This window comes from Drosophila ficusphila, unplaced genomic scaffold (genome assembly GCF_018152265.1).
Source record: "Drosophila ficusphila isolate 14025-0441.05 unplaced genomic scaffold, ASM1815226v1 contig_855, whole genome shotgun sequence".
NCBI lineage: Eukaryota > Metazoa > Arthropoda > Insecta > Diptera > Drosophilidae > Drosophila > Drosophila ficusphila.
The window spans coordinates 1708113-1730649 of record NW_025064807.1 but is presented as its reverse complement, the minus strand read 5'-3'; the positions used below and the strand labels follow the sequence as shown (position 1 = coordinate 1730649).

Sequence of the window (22537 nt, the reverse complement as noted above, 5' to 3'; positions counted from 1 at the left end):
TTTACTCGTCTATACTTTATAAAAACAAAAAAAACAACAGTTTAAAGAAAACAGTAAAGCACTCATATTAAATAATTAAGCAGGGCTACAGCATTTTTTAAATTCAACGATTAGTAAACCGCTTGAACTAATTTCAAATACTGCGTTTTGGTCACTCTAAATAGCTTGTTTACATTCATCATTTTATCAATTTGTCTTAAAATTGTTAGTTACCTTTATTTATAAAAGGTTTCTTTGAAATATAACAACAAATGGCTGCCTCACGATCCCGGCGCAACAATGCTGGAAACAAAATAGCCCATTTACTAAACGAAGAGGAGGAAGACGACTTTTACAAAACATCCTATGGCGGCTTTCAGGACGAAGAAGAGGACAAAGAATATGAGTGAGTTCTTATAAAATGTAGCAAATAAACCGATTTTAAAACACACTTTTCGTAGGCAAAAGGACGAAGAGGAGGATGTGGTTGACTCGGACTTTAGTATTGACGAGCAAGATGAGCTAATTTCGGATCAGGAGGAGGAGCCCGGCAAGAAGCGGAAACGTGGAGGCGTCAACACAAAGGCTTACAAGGTGCAGCTTAGTCTATATTTTTTAATGACACATTTTTGAAAATAGTTAAGACTAGTTTTGGAAGTAATAATACTCAGGAACACTAATTGTGCTTTAATGATGTAACTGTTTTAGGAAACCAAACCGGTAGCAAAAAAGGAAACGAAGGTCGTACCAGCCTTGCATAAAAAACGCGTCGGTGGAGGCGTTGTGAAGCGACGGGTACGTCCCCGCTTTACGGTCCTCGATTCCGGTCGCAAATCCATAAGGACTTCAACGGCCATTAAGACACAGGCAACAAAAATTCGCCTTAAGGAACTGGACGATGCCCGCAAGCGCAAGAAGAAGAAGGTTCGTGTGGAGGACTATATGCCCACGCAGGAGGAATTGCTGGAGGAAGCCAAGATAACCGAAGAGGAGAATATTAAATCTCTGGGTGGGTCAACCAAATTATTTTCCCATTGCATCAGTTTAATATTTTTTCTCGATTGACTCTTTAGAAAAATTCCAGAAAATGGAGCTAGAGAAGAAGAAATCGCGTCCAACAAAACGCACCTTTACAGGACCCACAATCCGGTACCATTCATTGACGATGCCCGCAATGCGAAAGCCGACTCGTGGCGGCAATCTTTGTAACGATTCAAAGGACTCTGCGGGAAAATGCGAGCGCACATTTGTGACATTCGAGAACGATTTCAACGACAAGGTTTTCCAGAACATCTTCCGTCATAAGCCGCCGCCCAAAGTTAGCAATGGTATCTGTCCGATCACCAGACTGCCAGCCCGTTACTTTGATCCGGTCACCCAGCAGCCGTACTACAGCATTCAGGCTTTCAAGATCCTGCGCGAGGCATACTACATGCAGCTGGAGCAGCAGGGCGGCAGCAGTGATCAGCCGGAGCTGGCCAAGTGGCTCGAGTGGCGAAAGTTAGTCAAGGAGAATCGCCTCAAGGCTTCAGCGGCTGCCACCAAAAACGGAGAAAACTAAAACTGATACCAGCTTATTAGGTTATTAAGTGAAAAATCGAATGAAACCGCATATTAAAGTTTTATGTTATGCACAATGATGTTTTATAGTCAGCTCATTTTTATAAATTTGTGGGGTCCATTCCACGGCAATGTTTACTCGGTACGTTCATAAGAGTATACCGATTTCTATTGTTTTGGCGGCCATGTAGCAGTAGATAGGGTATTTCCCAAAATCTTATCTCTAAAGAGCTATTTATAATCTATGCACAGGCTGTTTTGATTTTAGAGTAAGAAGCTTCACCAAAACCATTTATTACCAGCATCCGGTTTATTGACTTAACAAGATGATAGTGGTGTTTACCTTAAACAAAATTTTAACTTGCCCCCTAGTTGTATAAAATTTACTTACTGCTAATTTTAATTTTAATTTTAATATTGTACGTAGTTAAGTTCTATTAGCTTGCTAGACGTTTGTTTATTTTTTTTATGTGTATTGTTTTGTTTCCATCAAATGGTCAAGTTGATAAGCACATAACATATGCCTATTAAATAACTAAAATCTAGAGGAAATGCGATTGTTCCGACGCCCTGGCTATATATTGTTTAAAAAGGCACTCAGTTCTTGCATCATCTTGACACTCAAAAAAACTATATGTATTTGATTTAGATTTTTAGCTTTTTGACTTAATATTCCCTATGTTTATTAGAAGAAAATGTTATAGTTTAAAGTTTATTTTATTTTCGCTAAAAGCCGCGTTAGTTAGATGATACACATATTAGATAGGTACTATTGCAAAAAATCATTTTAAAATCTTTCAATGATACACAGATTTTACGAAGTGGACTCGGGGCCACCTTGTGGCATCTCTGCTTTTTGTCTACTTATCAAAAAGCAACGCACGCGCTGCCTATTTGTCTTGTCTAAACGGACAAGGTATTACTATGTCTGAGATTTAGTCAGAACCGTGAGCTCAGATTATACAAACGTCTTGCGGTTAACCGGAAAAATGAAAACCTGGGCTGCAATTGGAGTCCTTCTGGTACTGGGATTCCAGTACGGGGAAGTTGTGCGAGCGGACAGCGATAGCAGCGACAGCAGCAGCAGCGGAGAGCGAAAGCAGAAGAACAAGAACTCGGATCATAAGTACAATAACCCCGCCTATCCACAGGGGGGGATTTGGTTATGGGGCACCTCCTCCGCCTTATTATTACAACCCGTATTACTACAATCAACTGAATCCGTCGTATCCGCCTCCCCCAATGCCCGGCTTCGGTCCTTATCCACCTCCGCCGATGCCAGGCTATCCCCCTTATCCCTACAATCCGTATATGCAGGCTCCACCTCCGCAACAGTCCAATCCATCGATGTACCTTCCTGATCCTGCAGCTAGTCGCGCAGGATACCCAGCATCTCCGGGGGGTGGACAGAATCCCGGCTGGAACCCCAACTCGCCCCCAAATCAGCAGCAGCCGCCGCAACCGACAGCAGGACCAGGGCCCCAACCTTCTGCACAATATCCTCCAGGAGGCTCAAGTGTTATTAACCACTCCCTCAAAGTCAACAAGGAATACAACGAAGATGGCCATCACACAAGCTCAAAATAGTTTAACGCATATTGAAAATATATAATATTATCAGTTTCGTATATGCTGTTTATTTGATAATGAAATAAAAATCTTTTAACGCAGTAAAATAAAATTCAACAAATGGTATTTTGCACTTTCACATAAAAACAAGTTTTCAGTTTCTCAAAAGACAGGCGGCAATGATTATACTATTTGTAGGCAAGCATATCACATACGTTATACAATATATAAACTACATTTATATACAAACAAATACGTTTATTAGGCACTTGACTGCTCAACAATTGTCCCATGATTGTACAAATGCACATGATAAGCGTAGCTACTCATACATTTCTGTATGCTCAATACGAAGGGCTCAAAGGGATGCCATATGAAGGCGCAAAGTTCCCGCTGCGCCATAGGGTTGATATGCCTGCGTGCCGTCGCATGTAATCTAAACTTGACCGACTGCGTGGCCCGATCTCGGAACACAATGGGCTCGGCGGAGCAGGGACTGGGTCGCTCCAAAGGCGAAACGTGCCGATCGTCGAAACTAAATTCGTCGAACCTCAAGTAGGGCGACGGCGAGAGGCTCTGCGAACTGACTGGAACGCTGGGGTTAAAGCGCAACGCCGCGTGCCGGACGAAAGGGATCGACTCGTTGGCAACCGAGAAGTTTTGCTTCAAGAAGAAGTGCAACGGCAGGGAGGGTGCGTCTCCAGTTTGTAGCGATCGCACATTGCTCATCTGATCGTAGAACTGCAGTATGATCTGGAGCAGGTCGACTGAATAGTCTGGATACACGCCCACCACTTCCTCGCCAGATATCGTGTAAAAAACATATAAGCGGCGGGGGTGTTGTTATGGTCATTGATATGGCCTCGCTGTCTTTTGTTCGTTCTTCGTACCGCAATAATAGCAGATCCTTGCTCACCAATTGCATCCTTTCCATTATCATGTGTTCCACCTAAAAAATTAACGTACTGATTTAATTTTCTTTTAAATTAGTTAATTGGACATTATTGCATTATAAAAAAACTACAATAATAACAAGCCTACTTACGAAGTCAAAGTTTTTGTAAAACTCCTTTCGTTTCTCCGTGGCCCCTGGGCTTTCAGAATCAATTTGGCGGTACAAAAAGCTCAAGACGCGTTGTTTTATGTGTGTAATGGGCAGGACGGTAGTTGCGTCTAGGTTGTCTAGATTAATGGGAGCCATTTCGATAAAGTTTCGGGGCCGTGGACCAATGGTTTCTTGCTCGAGAAACTTGCCCTCCTTCACCCAGTAGACGTAAATGCACTGATTAAGGCGAGACATGATCGCTACATGGGAGCCAAACACCGAAATGCCGTGATTGTGAGCAATCACTATGGAATCATGGGGCAGAAAGAGTCTGTCGGTCACCTCACCCAGTTTCAGATCGACCACGAAAAAGACATACGAGAAGGCGTCCAGTTTGTCGAACATATCTGGATACCGAACATATAGTTCGATTGGAAGAGCTCCACGGAGCACGGACATCGCCGCCAGTAGAACATACCGTCCCTCCTCAAGGAACACACTAAATTCCCGGTGCAGATAGAAGAGGCTGTAGTCGCCTTGGCACAGTCGCAGACTCATCGCCTCCTTGGTGGCAAACAGGCGCTCGAAAATTGAGCTCTTTAGGATGTTGTCCTGGCTGCTGAAGCATTCACCACTGCCGACATTTGCCTGGCGTATCAATTCGCCTACCGCCGCGCAGCTGAACCCCCTGTAGCGATAGATGTGCAGGCTGCGCTGATCCTGCGAGAAGGCCAGAAGTTTGCTGCCATCCGGTGTAAACTTCCTGAGGTAAACCGGCGGAATAGAGATCGAGTCAATGGTCAAACAGGGAGTAATGCACTTGTAGAATGGACGCTCGTATGCCAGCCGGGGCATTCTGCCCGGCTGTTTGCCCAAGCAAGTGAATCCAGACTCCCGATTCTGGAGGTGATGCACCAGGTTTTGCGATCGGAGGCGCCGCTCGTAGGCCATTCCGGCATCCTTTATAGTTTTGTTTGATCAGCTTAAAGATTTGTGGCGCTTTCCCTTTAGGAGTTTTTTTTGTTGATCGCAGCTCCAAGATATTACATTTTAGTGTGACCGTGGATGTAGCGCAGAAATATACCCAATCTAAAAGATGTTGCCTTAAATTAAAAATTATAATTTTATCTAGAATAAACAGCAATTAAAGCTCAAAAAAATTACTTCAGGTTCTCAATTTAAATTTAAATTGGGAAAAACATTTTTCTAAATAGTTTTAATGGGTAGGCTTTATAAATAAGAATTATTTAGGAAATCCTGAAAAATGTAACAATTTACACATTTCTTTCAAAATGTTGCTCTTATGTTTGCGTATAAAAAGGAATAACCCGTCATTTTGAAGTTTTGTTTCTAATTATGAAATAGTTTTTTTTCGAAATTACTGTGCTGGTAAAATTAATTAAATGATGCAGTAGGCATAATTTCTCTAAAAATTAAAAGTAAATGGGTGAAACGTTAGCAACAAAACCATATATTGTTTTTGGGTGCACGTAATATTCCAATTTAGCATAACCAAACTGGCGTTCACATAATCAAACACTGGAAATCCTGACGACGATGTAGATGAAATCCAATTAAGTTTTATAAGTCACATCACTTGTTTTTCGACATTTTTTCGATTTTTTAATTACTACTTCATTTTATTCAGAGTCGAAATGTTCGCAGACGTGTAAGACTTAAAATTTTGTTTCCCATTACAGAGACTGCCAAGCGGAGACTAAATATTCACATAGTAAATTTAGACGTTGTAGCCAACAATGTGACGCTTGCCGATGCACTCGCCGATGTAGAACCAGAAGATGACCTCGGCGGTCACTAAGGTGTTAAGCCAGGCCTCGCGAACGGTGAGGTTCTTGTAGGCGCCGGTTTTGGCTCCCTTGATAATGTTTCCCAGTCCTTGACGGATTGCCGGAATATCGGCGGGCGTCGGGGGCGTGAGCTCCACTTTGGCGTACTTCAGGAAAACATCCAATTGGGGTCTCGCCTGAGTGAGGAGCCCTGCAAAATTTGATCATTACATAATTTGCCGATTGGTAGCCGTAACATGAAGTCGTTAGCTAGGGAATCACGACACTCACGGTTAACCAGTCCTGATCCCTTGGTAGCCAAACTCGCCATGTCTAAAATTTGGTTCTACAAAAAATGGCAATTATACAAGAGGAAATTTGCAAAATGTGGGTGAAAACCTTACCTATTTAGTGTGCGACGAAACAGAGATGTTATGGATCTAGACCAGGGCTAGACGAGCACTTATCGATTGACGGTCATATACTAAATTATTCTACACAAAAATACTGATTACTTTTGAGTGGGAGGATATGTAAAAAGTAGATACAAGATTTGACTTTTAAAACCTTAAAAAAAAAAAAACAGTTTTGTTTTTCTATTTTAAAATTTTAGTTATTTTTCAGTTAATGTATGATGTAGTAATTTGGATCCTTTTAATATTAATATTTATTAATGTATTGAACAAAAATGTATTTTTGTTTTGACCACAAAGATACAGTACATTCCAAACTAACTCGGTCCTGCGGTATTTGCAAACGGCAAAGCGGCGGTCACACTGCAAAGGTGTGGAAATCATAGTTCCCACAAAACGAGCAAATATTTGCATTTTTCAAGCCCCAAATTGGCTAATTAGAGTTTTCATTGGATCGAATTTGACACCGTTTCCCCCGCAACGGAAGTGGCTGTTTAATGTTTGTTGTGGTGCCTGCTGCAAAGCGAAACGTGTGACGGGCGGTGAGTTTTCGGAAAAGGTGCGAACCAGTGAACTAAACCGAGCCGTTCGGGTGTTTAAAATCGAAGTCGCGAATAGAAAGTGCTTGTGCCTTCGCAGATATATACATATGTATTGTATTGTTGCGATTTAGTGCAAATGCTCCAGTGCGAAAATCGCGTAAAGTCGCCCCAAAAGCCACACACTCACAATCGTATGTACTTGGGTGCCTCTGTTTTTGTGTGTGAGTGTGTGCGTGAACGTCTAATTTGCGTTGGTGGGAGGCCTAAAGATATACGTATACGCGATGTACTTGCATAGGTGCCCACGTAAAGCCTTCAGGTCGGAGCCCCCAGATAATGCCACCAAAAACGGGGCGCATTATCGACTAATCCGGCCGGGAGTGTAAAATGCATCTTGTGGGGGTGACTTACGCCCTTATCACCGCACTGTGAATAGCCATTTATGTGGGGTGTGGTCCAGACGTCGAATCTACCAGCCGTGCATATCACAAAATAATTCAAATAACGAAGAAATCTTAAATGATAAAACATCTTGAGCAAAGAGACTGTATGATTCATAAAACGGTGTATGGACACTTACAAATTTATGTAAACGGATTATCGCGATAGTGACACATTTTCAAGCCGATTAACTTTGGTTTTTTTTTTCATAAATTCATACCTTAAATTAAATAAAATAAAATAAGTGACAAAAGTTGCTGTTAAATAATGAATTAATTTATTGCAAAATAAAAAGGCAATCTATTATATATTATTTTTCGAAGCTTAATTGTACTGAAAGCATAAAAACGCCTATTTTACGATGTGAATAACTAGTGGCAATTGCTTCTTCAACTGTAGTTAAAACCGTAAACCTTTCAATTTATTAAATTGAAGATAAGACACGTACAAATGCATCTTATTTTGGAAATTTTCTCTCATTGGATATGAAATATACAATCTGATATTTAATTAAAATATCAAAATTTGATCACCAAAAATGCGGTTAATTGTACTCACTTGAATTTTTGACTTATTAATTTCAGTCGATGAGGACGCGTTAATTCCCGGGTGTGTCAAGTTGGAGATAATTGTCAATTGGGCCCGACCATGCCGCTTCCGAAGCGATCGATAGAGCCTGTGCACGTAGCCCGATCCGTCTACCAGCAGGATGAGCTGCAGTCCGTGGAGCTTGAGACGGTGACCAACACCACGCTGACGAACATCATCCGTCAGCTGTCCTCGCTCTCCAAGCACGCTGAGGATGTGTTCGGCGAACTGGCCCGCGACGTGGGCAACATCGGAGATCGGGCCAACTCACTACAGGCGCGCATCGATCGGCTAGCCATCAAGGTGACTCAGCTGGACAGCACCGTGGAGGAGGTTCCCCTGACGGACATCACGCGCAAGAAGGCCTTCAAGTCGGCCAAGGTGTTTGACCAGCAGATCTTCTCGCGTGCCACTATGCCGGCACCGATGCTGGACACCTATGCCCAATGCGACAAGCCGCCGCCGCTGGACAAGCTGAACGTTTACAGGGACGACGGAAAGGACGGGCTCAAGTTCTACACGGATCCTAACTACTTCTTCGAGCTGTGGCGTCAGGAGATGCTGAAGGACACCGAGCGGGTGATGCACGACAAGGGCAAGAAACTGAACAGACCGCGGCAGGAAGGTGGTGCCGGCGGAGCCGCTGGACGTGGCAACAAGAAGCAGAAAACCAAGATAAGGGTGCCACACAATACGCGTGAACAGCAGCGACAGCGGGCCCTGGTGCATGGCGAAACGTTGATGCCCAACAACGTTATCTACCGCACGCCAAACTCCATGGTCAACGAGGAGGCCGGATACGGAAGTAAGTACTCAGCATTGGGATTGGTCGACGGTAGAGACAAGTACTCAGTGCGATCCAAAAACAATAGGCTATTATTGGAACGTTCGTTTCACGCACTGATTATTTGCACTTGTCTTGCAACCGAATGGAATATTTTAATTATCAATTATGTCCTGTCTGCCCGTGTAGTCCAGCTAGTCAAAATACAGACCGTGGGCGAGGCTGACATCGATTTGCGGCTAAGCACTCTCGATGCGCACCACCAAGTTGTCGGTAATATCCAAGACGTAGGTACGATGATGGGGCCACGTAGCTTTCATTTGCGCCCGGCTGACATCCCACGATACAGATGTTCCCGCCATTCATTCACCTACTTCACTCAAAAGCTCGCTAGTTTTCGATACGCCTCAGAACCCCGTTTGAGGATCACTAATACGTATAATTTTGCAGTTGCTGTTAATTAGAAATAACCCATGTAATCACTCCCGAGAGAAAGGTGATCAAATCAAAGTTTTCTGAGCCTCCGCGCTCTCTCAGTAAAATATAAATAAATCTTTCAGAAGTTGAAAAGTGCTCCTATAGTTGTTACTTTATAAAGAAAAATTACCTTAAAGAGCTGTCACTTTACAAAAAAGAACTGAATTTACCTGTGACTATAAATAATTCTTTGTTTTGAATTGGGTGACCATTTCTCTTACTTAGTTATTCTTGGTGATGTAAAGATGATCAAAATGATACTTCTACTTCATAATCCAAACCACCGACTACTTTTCACCGCTTTGGTTTATTTGCATGTTGTTTTTAAGAACTCTTTCGATGTCTTTCGTTACGATATTATTGAACTTAAACATAGTTAGCCCTTTAATTATGTATGGATCAAACGCGCATAATCATCTCATTTACAGATACAATAAAGCCTTATAATATGCTTTCGCATTTGGAGAATAACAGTAATGTCACCAAGCAAACCGCCGTTGCGATTGCAGGTTAGACATCCCACACACCTTAAAGCAAGCTCAGTAAAGACTATAAGTGTTCTTTCACACGCTTCTTTCCTTTCCCCTACTACTAGCAATCCTTTTTGATTTTGTTAACATATAGTATGTGTGTACAGACTCTGTACTGCAGAGAATAATATCTTTGCAAACTATCGACCGAAATCGCGCAGATTTAATGAGTTCCACGTACCTCAGACCTCGGACTTCTTAAAATCTAAGCAATTCCAACATTTCTTGAAACTCTTTCCTAATATGTTGCACATTTTTATAATAATGCGTCTTGCAGTACGTTTGAATTCATTTGATACTCGCGATTGATGGTTGAGTCGCAGTTTTTGTTAAGGATCCTCCTATCTTTCTGTTGTAGTTCAGTCAAATTTCCACATCTACGTCTTTTTTACAATCGTACATGTCACTTTGCAGCTTAACTAATTCCTTTTTGTCGCCACATCTTGTGTCTCTAAATTTGTTTCTGTGCAAAGAGCTTACAAAGTCTTTTAATCGGTATTGTATGTATCAAAATTTGAATTCGAATCCAACGGAGGAAGGTCTTAACTGCACAGAAATTCTGAATTGCTTGTAATTACATGTCTTATTGTTCCTCAAGTGTAATTACACAATAATTGGCGTGTTCTTAAATAAGATGTGTGTCCTGTAAGAGAAATATACTTGCCTATAATAACACTAATACTTTCCATCCGTTATTCTAGATATGGGTATGTACGATACTCGTCCGCCTCGTCCCAACTCGATCGAATTGCGACGCAGCTACCAGTCTGAGCAGATCGACGGCAGCACCTACGAGCAGCTTCCTCCCCAGATGGCCAATCAGTATGCGGCCACCTTCGGCAACGGCATGGGTGGCCCCCATCAGATGCAGCACCAGCAGATGTACGACGCCGGGCTGTACCAGTCGCACACGCTGTACGGCCAAACGGGCCAGGGAATGATGTCGCCGGAACCGATCTACGGACCGGGCACTCCGTCGCGCTCCAAGCCGCGTCCCTCGCAGCCGCCACCGGCTCCGCCATCGAATGGCAGCGGTGGCGGTACGCCCACAGCCTCAAATGCTAACACACCTACCCGAGGCAGAAGTATGTCGACCAGCCGGGACGCCTTGCCACCGCCTCCGCCAGTTCCAGACGTCATTTCGCCGATGTCCGGCATGAACGGAGCCAACAGTGGCCACATGGCGGCCAAACTGCTGGGCCGGGCAAACAGTTCGTCAGGAGCTGGATCTCCGCAAATGACACCCAACGTGCAGAACGCCAACGACATGGTCATGACGCAGCTGAGCAATACTTTCCACGGCCTGGGAATGGCGGGCAACCAACTGAACTCCCTTAGCGACTTGCCGCCACCACCGCCGGTGCCCGATCAGGTTTGTGCATACCACAGTACACAGTTGAAGTAAATTTTAACGTAACTCTATAACAAGACCCAATTTACATAATTTTTTCTTTCGTACAACTATTGAAAATTGAGGCACCTTTTTTCAAAATCCATAACGTTTTCAAATAATGTTACCTGATCGGTGTTAATCGGTTTTGCTAATATTTGCTATTCCTTTGCAGCACTCGCCTAAGATGTCGCCACCTAATGCCGCACCACCGCCGCCGCCTCCACCGCCACCCGTGGAGGAAGGGTTGGGCGGTGGCAACCAGCACACGCTGCGCCCGCACCAAATTCTGTCAAAATCCCTGGCCAACGGCGACATGCAGCCCGGACAACAAAATGGCGTGGCGCACATTGTCGCGCCTAAAAAGATGTTGCCTCCATTCCATGACCCACGCAACGATTTGATGAAGGCCATTCGAGATGGTAAGTTATTGTACAAAATCCGGATGTTACCAACCAATTTGTTAAGGCTATCAAAGAAATTTAAAGATTTAAAGAAGTACTTTAAAACATGTAAAAACGACTTGCAGAAGGCACACTTTTATTTTCCCTATAGTCTTATTGAATTTGTTTTCATTGTACAAAAGATGTAATATTAAACGTATATATTTTTTTAGGTATTACTCTACGAAAGGTTGAGAAGTCGGAGCAGAAAGAAATTGAACGCAATGCGGCGCCACTGGATGTGGCTTCAATCTTAGCCAGACGTGTGGCTATTGAGCTGTCTGAGTCGGAAGATTCGGATAGCGAAGACGACAGCGAGGGCTGGATGGAACCGAACGAAACATCGGCTTGATCCCTGATTAACTCGTTAAAGCCTGATATAATTCTAAAAAACAAGAAGAAAAAGTAATTCCAAAGAGAATTAATCCATACGATGGTCGAAACCAAGCGTGGTATATAATTGGATTACACAAAAGCACCAAAGCTTTTCTACCACCCTTTACACAATATACGCCTAATCCTAATAATACATCTAAAATCAAAACTTTAATAGAATTGTATATACACCAACGAGTAATTATCGTTAAAGTAATCGCTATAGTAAACGCATTTGAATTTTAGGCCTAGACAGCAATCCAGGGAAAGGGATAAGAGCACTTAGATGTCGCTTTGTCACTTTCTTTGGAGTCAAGGTCTTAATCGATATGGGCTTCTGTATCATAGTAGTCGGTGTTTGGATATTAAATTATAAATAATCGATATTATCACTGAACTCAATCCTATCCCAACTTGAAATCGATACGATTAATATAAAACATTTATCCAAAACGAAAATTTAGAATTTTGTAAATACAAATACAATAAAATATCGAACTCCGTAGCATTTCAATATACTCAACAAGCTATGAATTTGTATTATCCTTGTGAAAGTTAATTACCTGTATTATTAATAACATGTTTCACGTAAATAAGCAGCCATGGTTCGGTGGTTATACAAGCGAACATGGATGTATGTAATTTTTCTTTTTATAAAGAATAATATATAATATAAATAAAGTAATTATACTCCAAATTAAAAGAAATTGTCCAAAGTAATTTGTATTTTTTATTTCGAAAATTGATCATTTTATTGGGTTTTGGGTTTTGAAGTTGAAGTAGTCACAAATGCATAAGTAACAAGTAGGTAAATGCAAAAATTTAAACATGGTTTCTTTATGAAGAAGACTTTATTTAGGTAGGTCAACTTTAATAGAAACTTTCTTAAAGAAAAAGTAAACAAGTAAAGTAAACGAAAAAAGGCTAACTTCGTTCACTGCCTTAGAAGATTCAAGCTTTAAACTTATATCTATATATCAAATTAGAGATAATAAAACTTCTTTTCAAGCGCATTCTGCGGAATGGCGTGCAAGTTCGTACCGACAAGGGTAGCTAATTTCTTGGCATACTGGCAAACAGCCGGTACACGTGTGGTGCCTGACCAATTGTAGTACAAATGGCACATCTTATAAGTAAGCATTTGCATTCTATCTGGGCTTATTCCCATGGTACTATAAACCACATTGTAGGTAGTGGGAGACACGGTACCCTGGTGGACTTGTTGGGAAACGAGGTAAAAGTCATACCTCTCGGGAAGAGTAATTACGTCGTCGACGACTGTTCCTGGCGGAGGATTTTGGCCGTTGAGGAAAAAACGTGCGTTCATCGATCTTGTGACCACAATATAAGCTAACTGCGGGGGTGCGAGACCGGCTCGCTTGTACTCAGTCTCCAACTTCTCCACGACGTCCTTTACTTCGTACTCGAAAAGCTGCTTAAGAGAGCCCGAGCTGACACCGTCTCGATAAAAAACGATACGAGCAGGGAGATGATTATGCTCTCGCTGGTACTGACGCAGCGCCTTTGCTATCATTGGCCAAAGGGTGTTGGCCAGCACATCGAAGGCGTTGCACTCGGAAACGGTGCTGAAGTACGTGGAGTTTTGCTGAAGGTCCATGGAAGCGACCAATGCCCCATAGGCTCTCTTGCGGTCCCGGGTGCTCTTCGCAATGTCGAACCCGATCGTCATCAGCTGAGACAAGGGCAGCTCAATCATCCATGGGGTATACCCCAATTTGCAATTCAGTTGAATTGCAATTTTGGTGGCAATGCTCATTAGACTACGCACGTTAGCCGTTTTAAGCGTTACGACTTGAGTTGGCACTGCTTTGTCAACATATCCTCTCTTCTTAATTGCCGAGTATCTAAACAAAAAAAATAGTTGTATAAATAAGAAAGAAGCTCCTTAATAATAGCTAAGTCTTGAATGAAGATTAAAGAATACTTAGAAGTAAATATTGTATAAAAATTAAACAAAAAATAAATAAATAAAATTTAAACCTTTCAACGTTGTTATTGGGAACAAGGCAAAGGATGAGTTTTGGATCCATGCGAGCACAATCATCCAATGCTCTGATATAAGTTCCCGTGCGATCATCATAAATTAGAACTCTGTAAGGAAAATGTTATTAATAATAAATAAATAACACGCGCATTTAGGATTTCACTTCTATGAGCAATATTCTGTCTATGACAGTGAACTCCTAAAGCGAAATATGGATTTTGTATTGCTCACTCATGGGGGCTTCTTATGTTAAGGCCCATTCCACCTGCTGCTCTAAACAAATTCTGAAGCAAAGTCCTTAGACTATGGGAGCTTTTTTCGGGCGCGATGATAGCCCAACGATCAATACCGTTACTTGGAGTGGTAAGCATTCTTTGGTCTCGGAACTGTCGGGTCCAATCTGCGGTTTCACCAGCAGAAACCCTGAAAACATTATTTAGTATGAAAAAATATATATAAAAAGAAAAATATATATTATTTATGCCGACTTACTTGGAGTCGAGAAACACAATTTTTTGCGGTTTTATTATCCGGCCTTGTACTTCAGTAAGCTTCCTGTCCAGATCCATGTGCCAGTCTTTCAAAACTTTAACACTCTCGGGAGTGCTTTGTAATCGTTGGTTGAAAGAGCGCAATCGGTCAATGCGTTGCTGTGGCTTCATTCGTGTGTAAGCCGCCATGGATCGCATTAACCTGATAATAAGAAACTCAATTTTATATTTAACAATATTATATAAACACACTCATATGACGTACTGGAAATTTGCACGCATGTCGTCAGTTAACCCTGTCACTCGGCAAAGCTCTGGAATTAGGACTACTAACTCATCTGCATTGGTTTTCTGAGCCTTGTCCCTGTTTTTTGAAATCAACAACGGTTGATTATGGTCCCGTATGCGGATGTTGTATTTCTAAATAAAGAAAAGCTCTTTGAATAAGAAATCTTCATTACTCTAGGCGAATGACAAGCATACATTTTGATAATAGTCCACAAAACTGATATCCCTTCCTTTGCAGCTGAATGTCGATTTTGGAGTTTGACCAAAGTCTACATCATTGACGCGGTATGTTTTGTTGTTGTAATCTGTGAGAACAACTAGATCCAAGACACTACGACGAAATTCGTCCTGATGACGCGAGGGATTTTGAGAACAACGTCGCAATATATCGTATACCGTCTCAGTGCGCATGACCTTGTGCGCTATTTCGGTGCACAAAAGAATGTCTTTTTCGTGCTGACGGATCGATGTTTCGTAGCCCGGCCATAGTTCCATTCTGAATTCTCTTATTTGAATCTAATAATTAAAATAATCAAATTAAAAATTTGTTCAAAAAAAGAAACGTAGCAAAGAGTTTTACCTTAGCTTGGGGATCAAAAAGATTACGACCGACCAATTCCAGGTTCAAGCCTTTCATGGAGCGTCTCAAAATTAGGTTGAGAACCTGCAAAAACCGAGGCTCGGCCGACGATATAAAACCTACACACTTAATCTTTATTGTGTATTCGATGTCTAGTTTAGACCTCCCCTTCAGCATAGTTAGTTCTTGTTCGAATTTCCGGGTAGTGAAGAGTTGCATCCCATCAAACAGATAGCCTGATCCTAAGACATCTGCGTGATTTGACAATATTCCCATACGGACACGAGGGTTCTCGATGGTCGGCTCAAACTCCACATGGTAATGGACAATACGCCAATCTGGCTTAGTATTTAGTCGAAAGAAGTTGGTCTGCAACAGGACCTTGTTTCCCTCTGCTCCCTTCTTAGATACCAATTCAGCCGGACGCGTGTGCACGATATCAAAGCGATCGCGCCGCGATCTACCTTCTGCCGAACCACCTTTTTCCGATCTCTCTTGACTGGGAGCTCCCAATGATGGCGCTCGGCTACTTCCAGGTCTTTCTTGATCGAACGGATTGTCTCTGCGATCGGTCGAAGAACTAGATCTCGAAGGCCCTGCTCGATCCGTTCGCAATTCATCGGATCGGTCTTCCTTGAATATTTTGCTGCGCTGTATTAAAGCGATTAAATAAAAACTTTTATATTTTGCTTGAATATTTTGCAGCGCTATATTAAAGCGATCAAATAAAAACTTTTAATTAATAAAAATTGTTAAGTATATTACGACTATATTCCAGATAATTTCATTGTTTTTAAAGACTTTTGCGTATGAAACCGTTGCTTAGACAAATAAAGTCCTGTGAAAAAATTTGATTTTCAGCGTGAATTATAAATTAGTCCCCCCACAAAATTTTAAATATGTAATTTAACGTAGTCATGTCCTTCACTGACGATTTACATAATCTTTAAACCTAAATAAGCGCATTTAAGGCAGATTCTCACCTTGTAGGGCCGAAAAATTGACATCTTTTACAAAAATTGTTTTGAGAAAACGGTCAAAGATAAAAATCTGAAATTTTTAACTTTATTTGAAAACATATTTAATTTGCGAAAAAAAATTTCAAAATTTAAAAATCAAAAAAGGGGCGGGGAGGGCTTTCCTCAGTTGCAACATTTCGGAAAAAAAGGTGTCCCGCTTACGGAAGTGATTCAGCCAAAACGGGTAACCGGAAACACAAAAACCGAAAAGATTCTTAAGGTGTACAGTACTGTGCATAAAATGAACTAGGATCAGAAGAAAAAAATTAAAATTGTAAAAGTTATTGGGTTGGCAAGAAAGTCATGTCGTTTTTTTCAATATTTTCAGAGATGATTTATTTATATCAGGACTCATAATTAATCAATTATGTATTGGCCGTTTTGTTCGACCACTAATGACCATCTCTCGGGCAGCTGCATAATTCCGCGCTCGAAGAACTTTTGGTCTTTTCCAGCAAAGAATCGAGACAAGTGGTTTTCGACAGCCTCATCTGAATCAAAGTTTTTACCATTCAAACAGTTTTGAAGAGAGCGAAACAAATGGTAATTTGAAGGTGCTAAGTCCGGACTATAAGGTGGATGTGGTAGCACTTCCCAATTCAGCTCCGTTAAGGGGGGTAAGGTTTTAAAGGCCAAAAAAGGGCCATGTTTGATTTTTTTTTGCGGCGAAATGAGTAAGTTTATTTTGTTGAGCTTAATTACATGTTATTGTTTAACTTTTGAAGAGTATTAGAAAAAAAATTATTAAAAAATACTAAGAAATAAGCCTGTGGCGGTTAATCTTCCGAAGCGCCCAAAGAAAAGTTGTTTTGCGGTGAACATCATAGGGCGTTAACGGATCATCTTAAAAATAAAATGTGATATGCGTTGAAAAGATAATGAATTTCCCGAGGTAATCAGGAAGGGTTTTTTTAAATTTATTTTTGTCTATTTTTGGGAGCACTTGAAAGTGAAAAGTGCGATTTTAGTATAAAAAATCGCTGCTAATTTATTTTTTAAAAATAGAAAAAATTAAAAATTAAAAAAAACTCTTCCTGATTACCTGCGTATTTATATTAAGAATTTGTGTTAAAAATTTGAAAAGGATCGGTTCAGTAGATTTTGAGTTCTGATGTTCACCGACTTTCAAAATAACGTCTTCGGCAAAATCGATTCAAAGTATTTTTATACGTGAAAATTCGTCCAAATACGGTTCTTTAAAACGCTGTAACTCTGTTAGTTCGACTTTAATTGACTCAAAATTTTTACACAATGTTCTCGACACATTGGTCATTCAGAAAAAAATAAAAAAAAAAAATTAAAAAATTTTTTTTAAAACCTTAACCCCCCCCTTAATTTTTGCCGAGTGACCAAAGATGTGTGGGGCCTAGCGTTGTCATGGTGAAAGACTATACCCTTGCGATTAGCTAGTGCCGGCTCCTTTTCTTTAATTTTTTCCGCCAAATTGGATAGCTGGCGACATTACACATCTGAATTGATGGTTTCATTCCGTCCCAGCAGCTCAAAGTGCACTACACCCTTCCAATTCCACCAAACAGACAGCATAACTTTCCTCTGATGGATATCGGCCTTTGATGTGGCTTGGGCTGGCTCATCTTTCTTGCTCCATGACCTTTTTCGTTGGACATTATTGTAAACAACCCACTTTTCGTCGCCAGTAATGATCCGCTTCAAAAAAGGATCGTTTTTAATCCGTTGCAGCAGAGAATAGCAGATGTTGATACGCTTAGTTAGGTGAATTTTCTTTAAGTTATGCGGAACCCAAACATCGAGCTTGGCAAGTTTCTTCAAATGGTTTTTAACCGTTGAATCCGACACACAGAGCTTCACTGACATCTCCCGCGTTGAATAACGCCGGTTTTCATCCAGCAAAGCCTGAATTTGTTCGTCAAAAACGGCCGATGGTCGACCAGAACGTGGGGCGTCTTTAACTCCAAAATCTCCAAGCCTGAATTTGGCAAACCAGCGCTGACATTGGCGATCACTCATGGCATATTTACCATACACTTCGCACAATTTTTCGCGAGCTTCGACCGCTTTTTTTCCTTTTTGGAAGTAAAAAAGCAATATATGCCGAAAATGCTCACTTTGGTCCTTCATGTTTAATTTGCTATAGCTTCCACAAATGTTATCGAATAATTACCAAATTTTCGTCGATAGTACCTAAGACAATAAGCTTTAAAACGTGTGACCCTGGTGCTCGATTAGTCGTAAATAAATTAGATTAAAAACGATTACTAAAAAAAACGACATGACTTTCTTGCCAACCCAATATTAGCTTTTCAAAAAAAATTTCGATTTTTGCGCTTTTTTCTCACTAAATGTTTTCTCAATTAAACAGTTTCCTAGTTCATTAGTTAAAGGAAACAATTAGGAACATTAAAAAAAAAAAATTGATGACGATTGGTTAACCCCAACGCTTTTAATTACTTCCGTAAGGTCCGAAAACGTGGTTCCGAGATAAACGCGTTTAAAGTTTTTGCTTCCAATGGCCGGTTATAACATGGAGTTATAAAAATCATGCTCGCGGGATTAAAAACAACGACGTTATAATTTTTTTTTCATTATTTATATATATATTTTTTGATCTTTTGTATGGCAACTATATGGTGGAGTTATCCGATTTTGATAAAATTTTACCCGAAATTCAATAGAAAACGCTATCTAAAAGAAATCCAGTCGATCTGATCAAAAACAACGACGCTAGAATTTTTTCTTTCAATCTCATGTATGGGAGCTATCCTATATAGTCGCCCGATCCGGCCCGTTCCGACTTATATACTGCGTGCAATAACTACACACCTTTTGGGAAAGTTTCAGCAAGATAGCTTTAAAACTGAGAGACAAGTTTGGGCAGAAAAGGACACACGGACAGATGGACAGACGAATTTGGGACAAGATCGTAATGCTGATCAAGAATATATATACTTTATGGTGTCTCCTTCACTGCGTTGCAAACTTCTGACTGAAATTATAAAACTCTTTGCTCTGCAAGGGTATAAAAACACGTTCGTTAGCGGAAAATATTCTTTACAGTGTGACCAAGTTTTTTAGGGTTCATCGAAGTGCATTTACCATGGCCGCATTGTCGATCAGCTAAGTTTCTTGACAAACATTAAACCATGGTACAATTATACAAGGTAGTCTCGTCGGCTGTAGAATTGTTTGGGTTCTTTCCCCCCATGGCTCAGTTAGTTAGTCCCTAGAAAAAGTTCATCAGCTTTTAATTTCTTTATGTTGGCAGCGCCTTTTAACATTCTAGTAATTTTTGTTTTGCTCATCTTTGTAACGGGTTTCAAACAGACTATGAGAAACTCAGTTTTTTTTATATATGTACATATTTGCCTCTTGCTCAATCTCATAGCTGAACTTCATGTTTTTTCGATCTGCATACTAGGCTTAAGCATGATACAATTATACAAGGTAGTCCACTCGGCAAAATCCATAGTCCCCTATTTTTAGCTTTGACAAGTAAGTGTGAGTGAAACGGCAACAAACAAGCAGGCACGCACAAGGAAAATAAGGGACCAAACCCGAACGACTTCGGCAAGCCGAGTGGACTACCTTGTATAATTGTATCATGCGCTATACCATTTTCTTTTTCTTGTTCTCCCTTCTCACGATTTGGTTTGGAAAAAAAATTGGGCTGATGGCGTCGGCGGCACTGTCGACCATTTTTTAATTGAGGAACTGCAAGAGTTCCGAATTTTTGTTTGTTCCTTTTTTTTTGGACAGACATTTAATTTTGAAATCAACAAAATAAAAATTTTCCCAAGTAGCATTGGTTTACATTGGAACTTTGGGCACGATTTGAATTACTGGGGCGCCAAGATTTGAGGACATATTAATTTAATTGGCCCAAAATAAACGCTTTTAAAGAATAAAATTTTTCGATGTACCGCACCGCTTACGAAATACCGAGCCCTAAATGTCGGATTATACTGCTGTTTACTGATAACTAAAAACTCCCCGAAATATATTGCAGATGTCTTAAAAAAGGTCTTCAAATGCTTGAAGAGTATTGGGTATTCTTAGAATGGATAAAGAATACCGTCGAAAAGAATCGCTTGCCAAGCAGAAATATGAGTTGATGGTACCAACCAAAAGTATACGGCTGTTTCTGAAGCAAATTCAATCTGGCGATTTGTTTGTTTATTTTAAGATGGTGAAGATTAGGTAAGCAAGCTTACAAATTCTTGCGCATACGCGGCTACAGCGACCGATAAAACTGTATTTGCTTATTTTCGTAAATTATGTGCGACATAACGGCACTTAAGTTTTCATTTTTATATAAGCTTATATTCCATATTTTACCTAAGAATACAATTTAACTTACCGGCTCATCTCCACTTCCTCGGGAATTTAAGCGTTCAATTAAACGTCTGCGTCCTCTTTCCTGGTCGTCAGCCATAATTTTATTTAAGAACTCCTGAGCACACGAGAAAACTGATGAAGAATGAAGTTAGCAAAGGAAGCTTCAAAACCGACGCGCTGCAAGAAGTGGCTATCCGACAGTGTTGCCAGACGATAAAAAGCTGGAGTAGCCCTTACAAAGCCCACTGAAAGTGTGTTTTTTCGAGGTATTTTCAAGCACTTAACAAACAATCACACTAAAAAAATATAAACAAGTGAAAATGGAAGACTTACAAATTTTTGAGCGGTCTCTTAAAGACTTTGAGTACCTAAAGGACTTCCAACAATTTCCTCATCCTAAAAGAAACGTTAAAGTGCGAGCGACTCATTTAAAAAAGTCGCACCCTCGGTTTAATCCCTTGACCGATCTTAACGAAAACCAATTTCGCATAAAGTATCGGTACACCAAGGAAAATCTTCGCCGAATAATTGAAATTGTACGGGATGACCTTGAAATCGAATATTATGAGCCATTAAAAAGGGAGCAGGTTCCAATTGACCTGCAAATCCTATCCGCAATTCGCCTATGGGGTGGAACTGAGGTAAAACCACTTTTTGTATGCAAGATTTTCGTGAGTTTGTATGTACATCAAAACCGCGATAACACTTTTCAAAATTGTCTGGTAGAAAATCGCTTATAAGATCATAACTTTATTCTATTAAATTACTCAATTTTAGCACCCAAAACTGACTGCGATGGCTCATGGCGTAAGGTTACGGACTTTGGCGAAAATAACACGGCGTGTTGCTTCAGTTTTGTCATCAAAGGCGTCTCGATATATAAGGATGCCGGCTACTCTTTCCGAAAAGGAGAGAATGATGTGTTCATTTCAGGCCATTGCAAATATGCCGCAGGTTATTGGGGCATTATTGCAGACAACTGTGAGATTTCAACCGGAAAACACAGCACCAGAAGATCTGGATGAGGAAAACCCATTTCCACCAAAGGATGATGAACTTCACTTGCAAATCGTTTGCGATGCTGCCCATAAAATAAGGGATCTTGATATTCGACTGATCGAAGAAAATTCAATGCCTTCCGATACTGAGATGTTTGCTCTGTCTAAAATAAAGGAGCGCTTTGAACAAAATGAATTTCGCGGACGCATTCTGCTAGGAGACGAAATGGTCCGATGCTCTTCATCCCTGTTCACTCCCGTTCGTTTTCCAAAAAACGAGTCCGAGGAGCTCTACAATCACGCCCACTCGATCACCTATGCATCCGCTAGGAAATGCCTCAACTTGCTGATGAGTCGCTTCGGCATTCTAAGTACCGAAATTGCGGGCTCCTATGGATCGGCCAAGCAAACGATTACGGCATTGTCCATTTTGCACAACATGGCAATGGAGTGGGCAGATCCCAGTATAGGCAAGCCTCTATCATTAATTTATCTTTACGGTTACTTTTAATTGATATATTTGAATTTCAGATACAGAACAAAACATTTCACCGTTTAACTCCACATTCTTTAATTCTATAGGAAGAGCTTTAAAAACCGGGGAGGACAACAACAGAAAACAATTTATCAAAACCCATTTTGCGTGCCAGTAAATAGCATACATAACAAAACACCCAATTTGTTTATAAATAAGTTGTTTTAGCATTATACTCATTAAGCAACAAGCAGAAAGTAAAAAAATTCGATTTTTATGATACAGAACAAATAAACATCTTTCTTATATAATTTAAGTACTTATTTTCCCCACTCAAAAAAATGCCAAAATGTGTAAATTACGTTCTAGTCTCTTAAAAGAAACACGTGCTTGTAAAAAACTTTATATTTAACCAATATCTTTGACCCAATAACCAACCAAAAA

General features: G+C 40.6%; 7 protein-coding genes across 11 annotated transcripts; 4 read left to right on the top strand and 3 right to left on the bottom strand.

Annotated features, from left to right (window-relative positions):
- The first annotated feature begins 132 nt into the window (after positions 1-132).
- On the top strand, positions 133-1619 carry LOC108100075 (vacuolar protein sorting-associated protein 72 homolog). The gene is made up of 4 exons (XM_017203815.2): positions 133-385; positions 441-573; positions 688-988; positions 1053-1619. Exons 1-4 carry the CDS (start codon positions 252-254, stop codon positions 1538-1540), a joined length of 1056 nt encoding a protein of 351 aa, XP_017059304.2. The 5' UTR covers positions 133-251; the 3' UTR covers positions 1541-1619.
- Positions 1620-2458: 839 nt separating this feature from the next.
- On the top strand, positions 2459-3225 carry LOC108100029 (circumsporozoite protein). The gene is made up of 2 exons (XM_043209400.1): positions 2459-2695; positions 2730-3225. Exons 1-2 carry the CDS (start codon positions 2529-2531, stop codon positions 3124-3126), a joined length of 564 nt encoding a protein of 187 aa, XP_043065335.1. The 5' UTR covers positions 2459-2528; the 3' UTR covers positions 3127-3225.
- LOC108100027 (DET1 homolog) lies at positions 3154-5233 on the bottom strand. Its single transcript, XM_017203743.2, is given in 3 exon segments — positions 3154-3948; positions 3950-4057; positions 4154-5233. Coding segments are annotated over 3 exon segments (1638 nt in total). The 5' UTR covers positions 5105-5233; the 3' UTR covers positions 3154-3369.
- Positions 5234-5750: 517 nt separating this feature from the next.
- LOC108100030 (ATP synthase subunit g, mitochondrial) lies at positions 5751-6421 on the bottom strand. Its single transcript, XM_017203747.2, has 3 exons — positions 6345-6421; positions 6232-6286; positions 5751-6151 (listed from the first exon to the last, which is right to left on the bottom strand). Exons 2-3 carry the CDS (start codon positions 6269-6271, stop codon positions 5892-5894), a joined length of 300 nt encoding a protein of 99 aa, XP_017059236.1. The 5' UTR covers positions 6272-6286; positions 6345-6421; the 3' UTR covers positions 5751-5891.
- Positions 6422-6678: 257 nt separating this feature from the next.
- LOC108100026 (wiskott-Aldrich syndrome protein family member 2) lies at positions 6679-12449 on the top strand. 5 transcript variants are annotated; one of them, XM_017203742.2, is made up of 7 exons: positions 6680-6895; positions 7921-8729; positions 8898-8999; positions 9614-9694; positions 10417-11087; positions 11281-11527; positions 11722-12449. In XM_017203742.2, the coding sequence occupies exons 2-7, from the start codon at positions 7985-7987 to the stop codon at positions 11898-11900; spliced, it is 2025 nt and encodes a 674-aa protein (XP_017059231.1). In that variant the 5' UTR covers positions 6680-6895; positions 7921-7984; the 3' UTR covers positions 11901-12449. The 5 variants fall into 5 exon arrangements, with proteins under 5 accessions (XP_017059230.1, XP_017059231.1, XP_017059227.1 ...); XM_017203738.2 differs by lacking the exon at positions 8898-8999; XM_017203739.2 differs by lacking the exon at positions 8898-8999 and having other exon boundaries at positions 6680-6912.
- Positions 12450-12643: 194 nt separating this feature from the next.
- On the bottom strand, positions 12644-20810 carry LOC108100025 (protein piwi). The gene is made up of 8 exons (XM_017203736.2): positions 20643-20810; positions 15288-15938; positions 14903-15223; positions 14685-14839; positions 14421-14621; positions 14160-14351; positions 13925-14035; positions 12644-13788 (listed from the first exon to the last, which is right to left on the bottom strand). Exons 1-8 carry the CDS (start codon positions 20715-20717, stop codon positions 12906-12908), a joined length of 2589 nt encoding a protein of 862 aa, XP_017059225.2. The 5' UTR covers positions 20718-20810; the 3' UTR covers positions 12644-12905.
- A 101-nt stretch (positions 20811-20911) lies between these two features.
- LOC108100028 (putative nuclease HARBI1) lies at positions 20912-22291 on the top strand. Its single transcript, XM_017203744.2, has 3 exons — positions 20912-21261; positions 21398-22088; positions 22150-22291. Exons 1-3 carry the CDS (start codon positions 20941-20943, stop codon positions 22269-22271), a joined length of 1134 nt encoding a protein of 377 aa, XP_017059233.1. The 5' UTR covers positions 20912-20940; the 3' UTR covers positions 22272-22291.
- Positions 22292-22537: the final 246 nt, after the last annotated feature.

Coding starts and splice junctions, on each gene's coding strand:
- LOC108100075 (XM_017203815.2), top strand. CDS start 252: ATGGCTGCCTCACGATCCCGGCGCAACAATGCTGGAAACAAAATAGCC. Junction 386..440: donor GAAGAGGACAAAGAATATGA/GTGAGTTCTTAT, acceptor CACTTTTCGTAG/GCAAAAGGACGAAGAGGAGG. Junction 574..687: donor TCAACACAAAGGCTTACAAG/GTGCAGCTTAGT, acceptor TAACTGTTTTAG/GAAACCAAACCGGTAGCAAA.
- LOC108100029 (XM_043209400.1), top strand. CDS start 2,529: ATGAAAACCTGGGCTGCAATTGGAGTCCTTCTGGTACTGGGATTCCAG. Junction 2,696..2,729: donor CCCGCCTATCCACAGGGGGG/GATTTGGTTATG, acceptor TCCGCCTTATTA/TTACAACCCGTATTACTACA.
- LOC108100030 (XM_017203747.2), bottom strand. CDS start 6,271: ATGGCGAGTTTGGCTACCAAGGGATCAGGACTGGTTAACC. Junction 6,152..6,231: donor GGGATCAGGACTGGTTAACC/GTGAGTGTCGTG, acceptor CAAATTTTGCAG/GGCTCCTCACTCAGGCGAGA.
- LOC108100026 (XM_017203742.2), top strand. CDS start 7,985: ATGCCGCTTCCGAAGCGATCGATAGAGCCTGTGCACGTAGCCCGATCC. Junction 8,730..8,897: donor CGAGGAGGCCGGATACGGAA/GTAAGTACTCAG, acceptor CTGCCCGTGTAG/TCCAGCTAGTCAAAATACAG. Junction 11,088..11,280: donor CACCGCCGGTGCCCGATCAG/GTTTGTGCATAC, acceptor ATTCCTTTGCAG/CACTCGCCTAAGATGTCGCC.
- LOC108100025 (XM_017203736.2), bottom strand. CDS start 20,717: ATGGCTGACGACCAGGAAAGAGGACGCAGACGTTTAATTGAACGCTTA. Junction 15,224..15,287: donor TTTTTGATCCCCAAGCTAAG/GTAAAACTCTTT, acceptor TTTAATTATTAG/ATTCAAATAAGAGAATTCAG. Junction 14,036..14,159: donor AACATAAGAAGCCCCCATGA/GTGAGCAATACA, acceptor TTTTCCTTACAG/AGTTCTAATTTATGATGATC.
- LOC108100028 (XM_017203744.2), top strand. CDS start 20,941: ATGGAAGACTTACAAATTTTTGAGCGGTCTCTTAAAGACTTTGAGTAC. Junction 21,262..21,397: donor GCCTATGGGGTGGAACTGAG/GTAAAACCACTT, acceptor ACTCAATTTTAG/CACCCAAAACTGACTGCGAT. Junction 22,089..22,149: donor GTGGGCAGATCCCAGTATAG/GCAAGCCTCTAT, acceptor TTTGAATTTCAG/ATACAGAACAAAACATTTCA.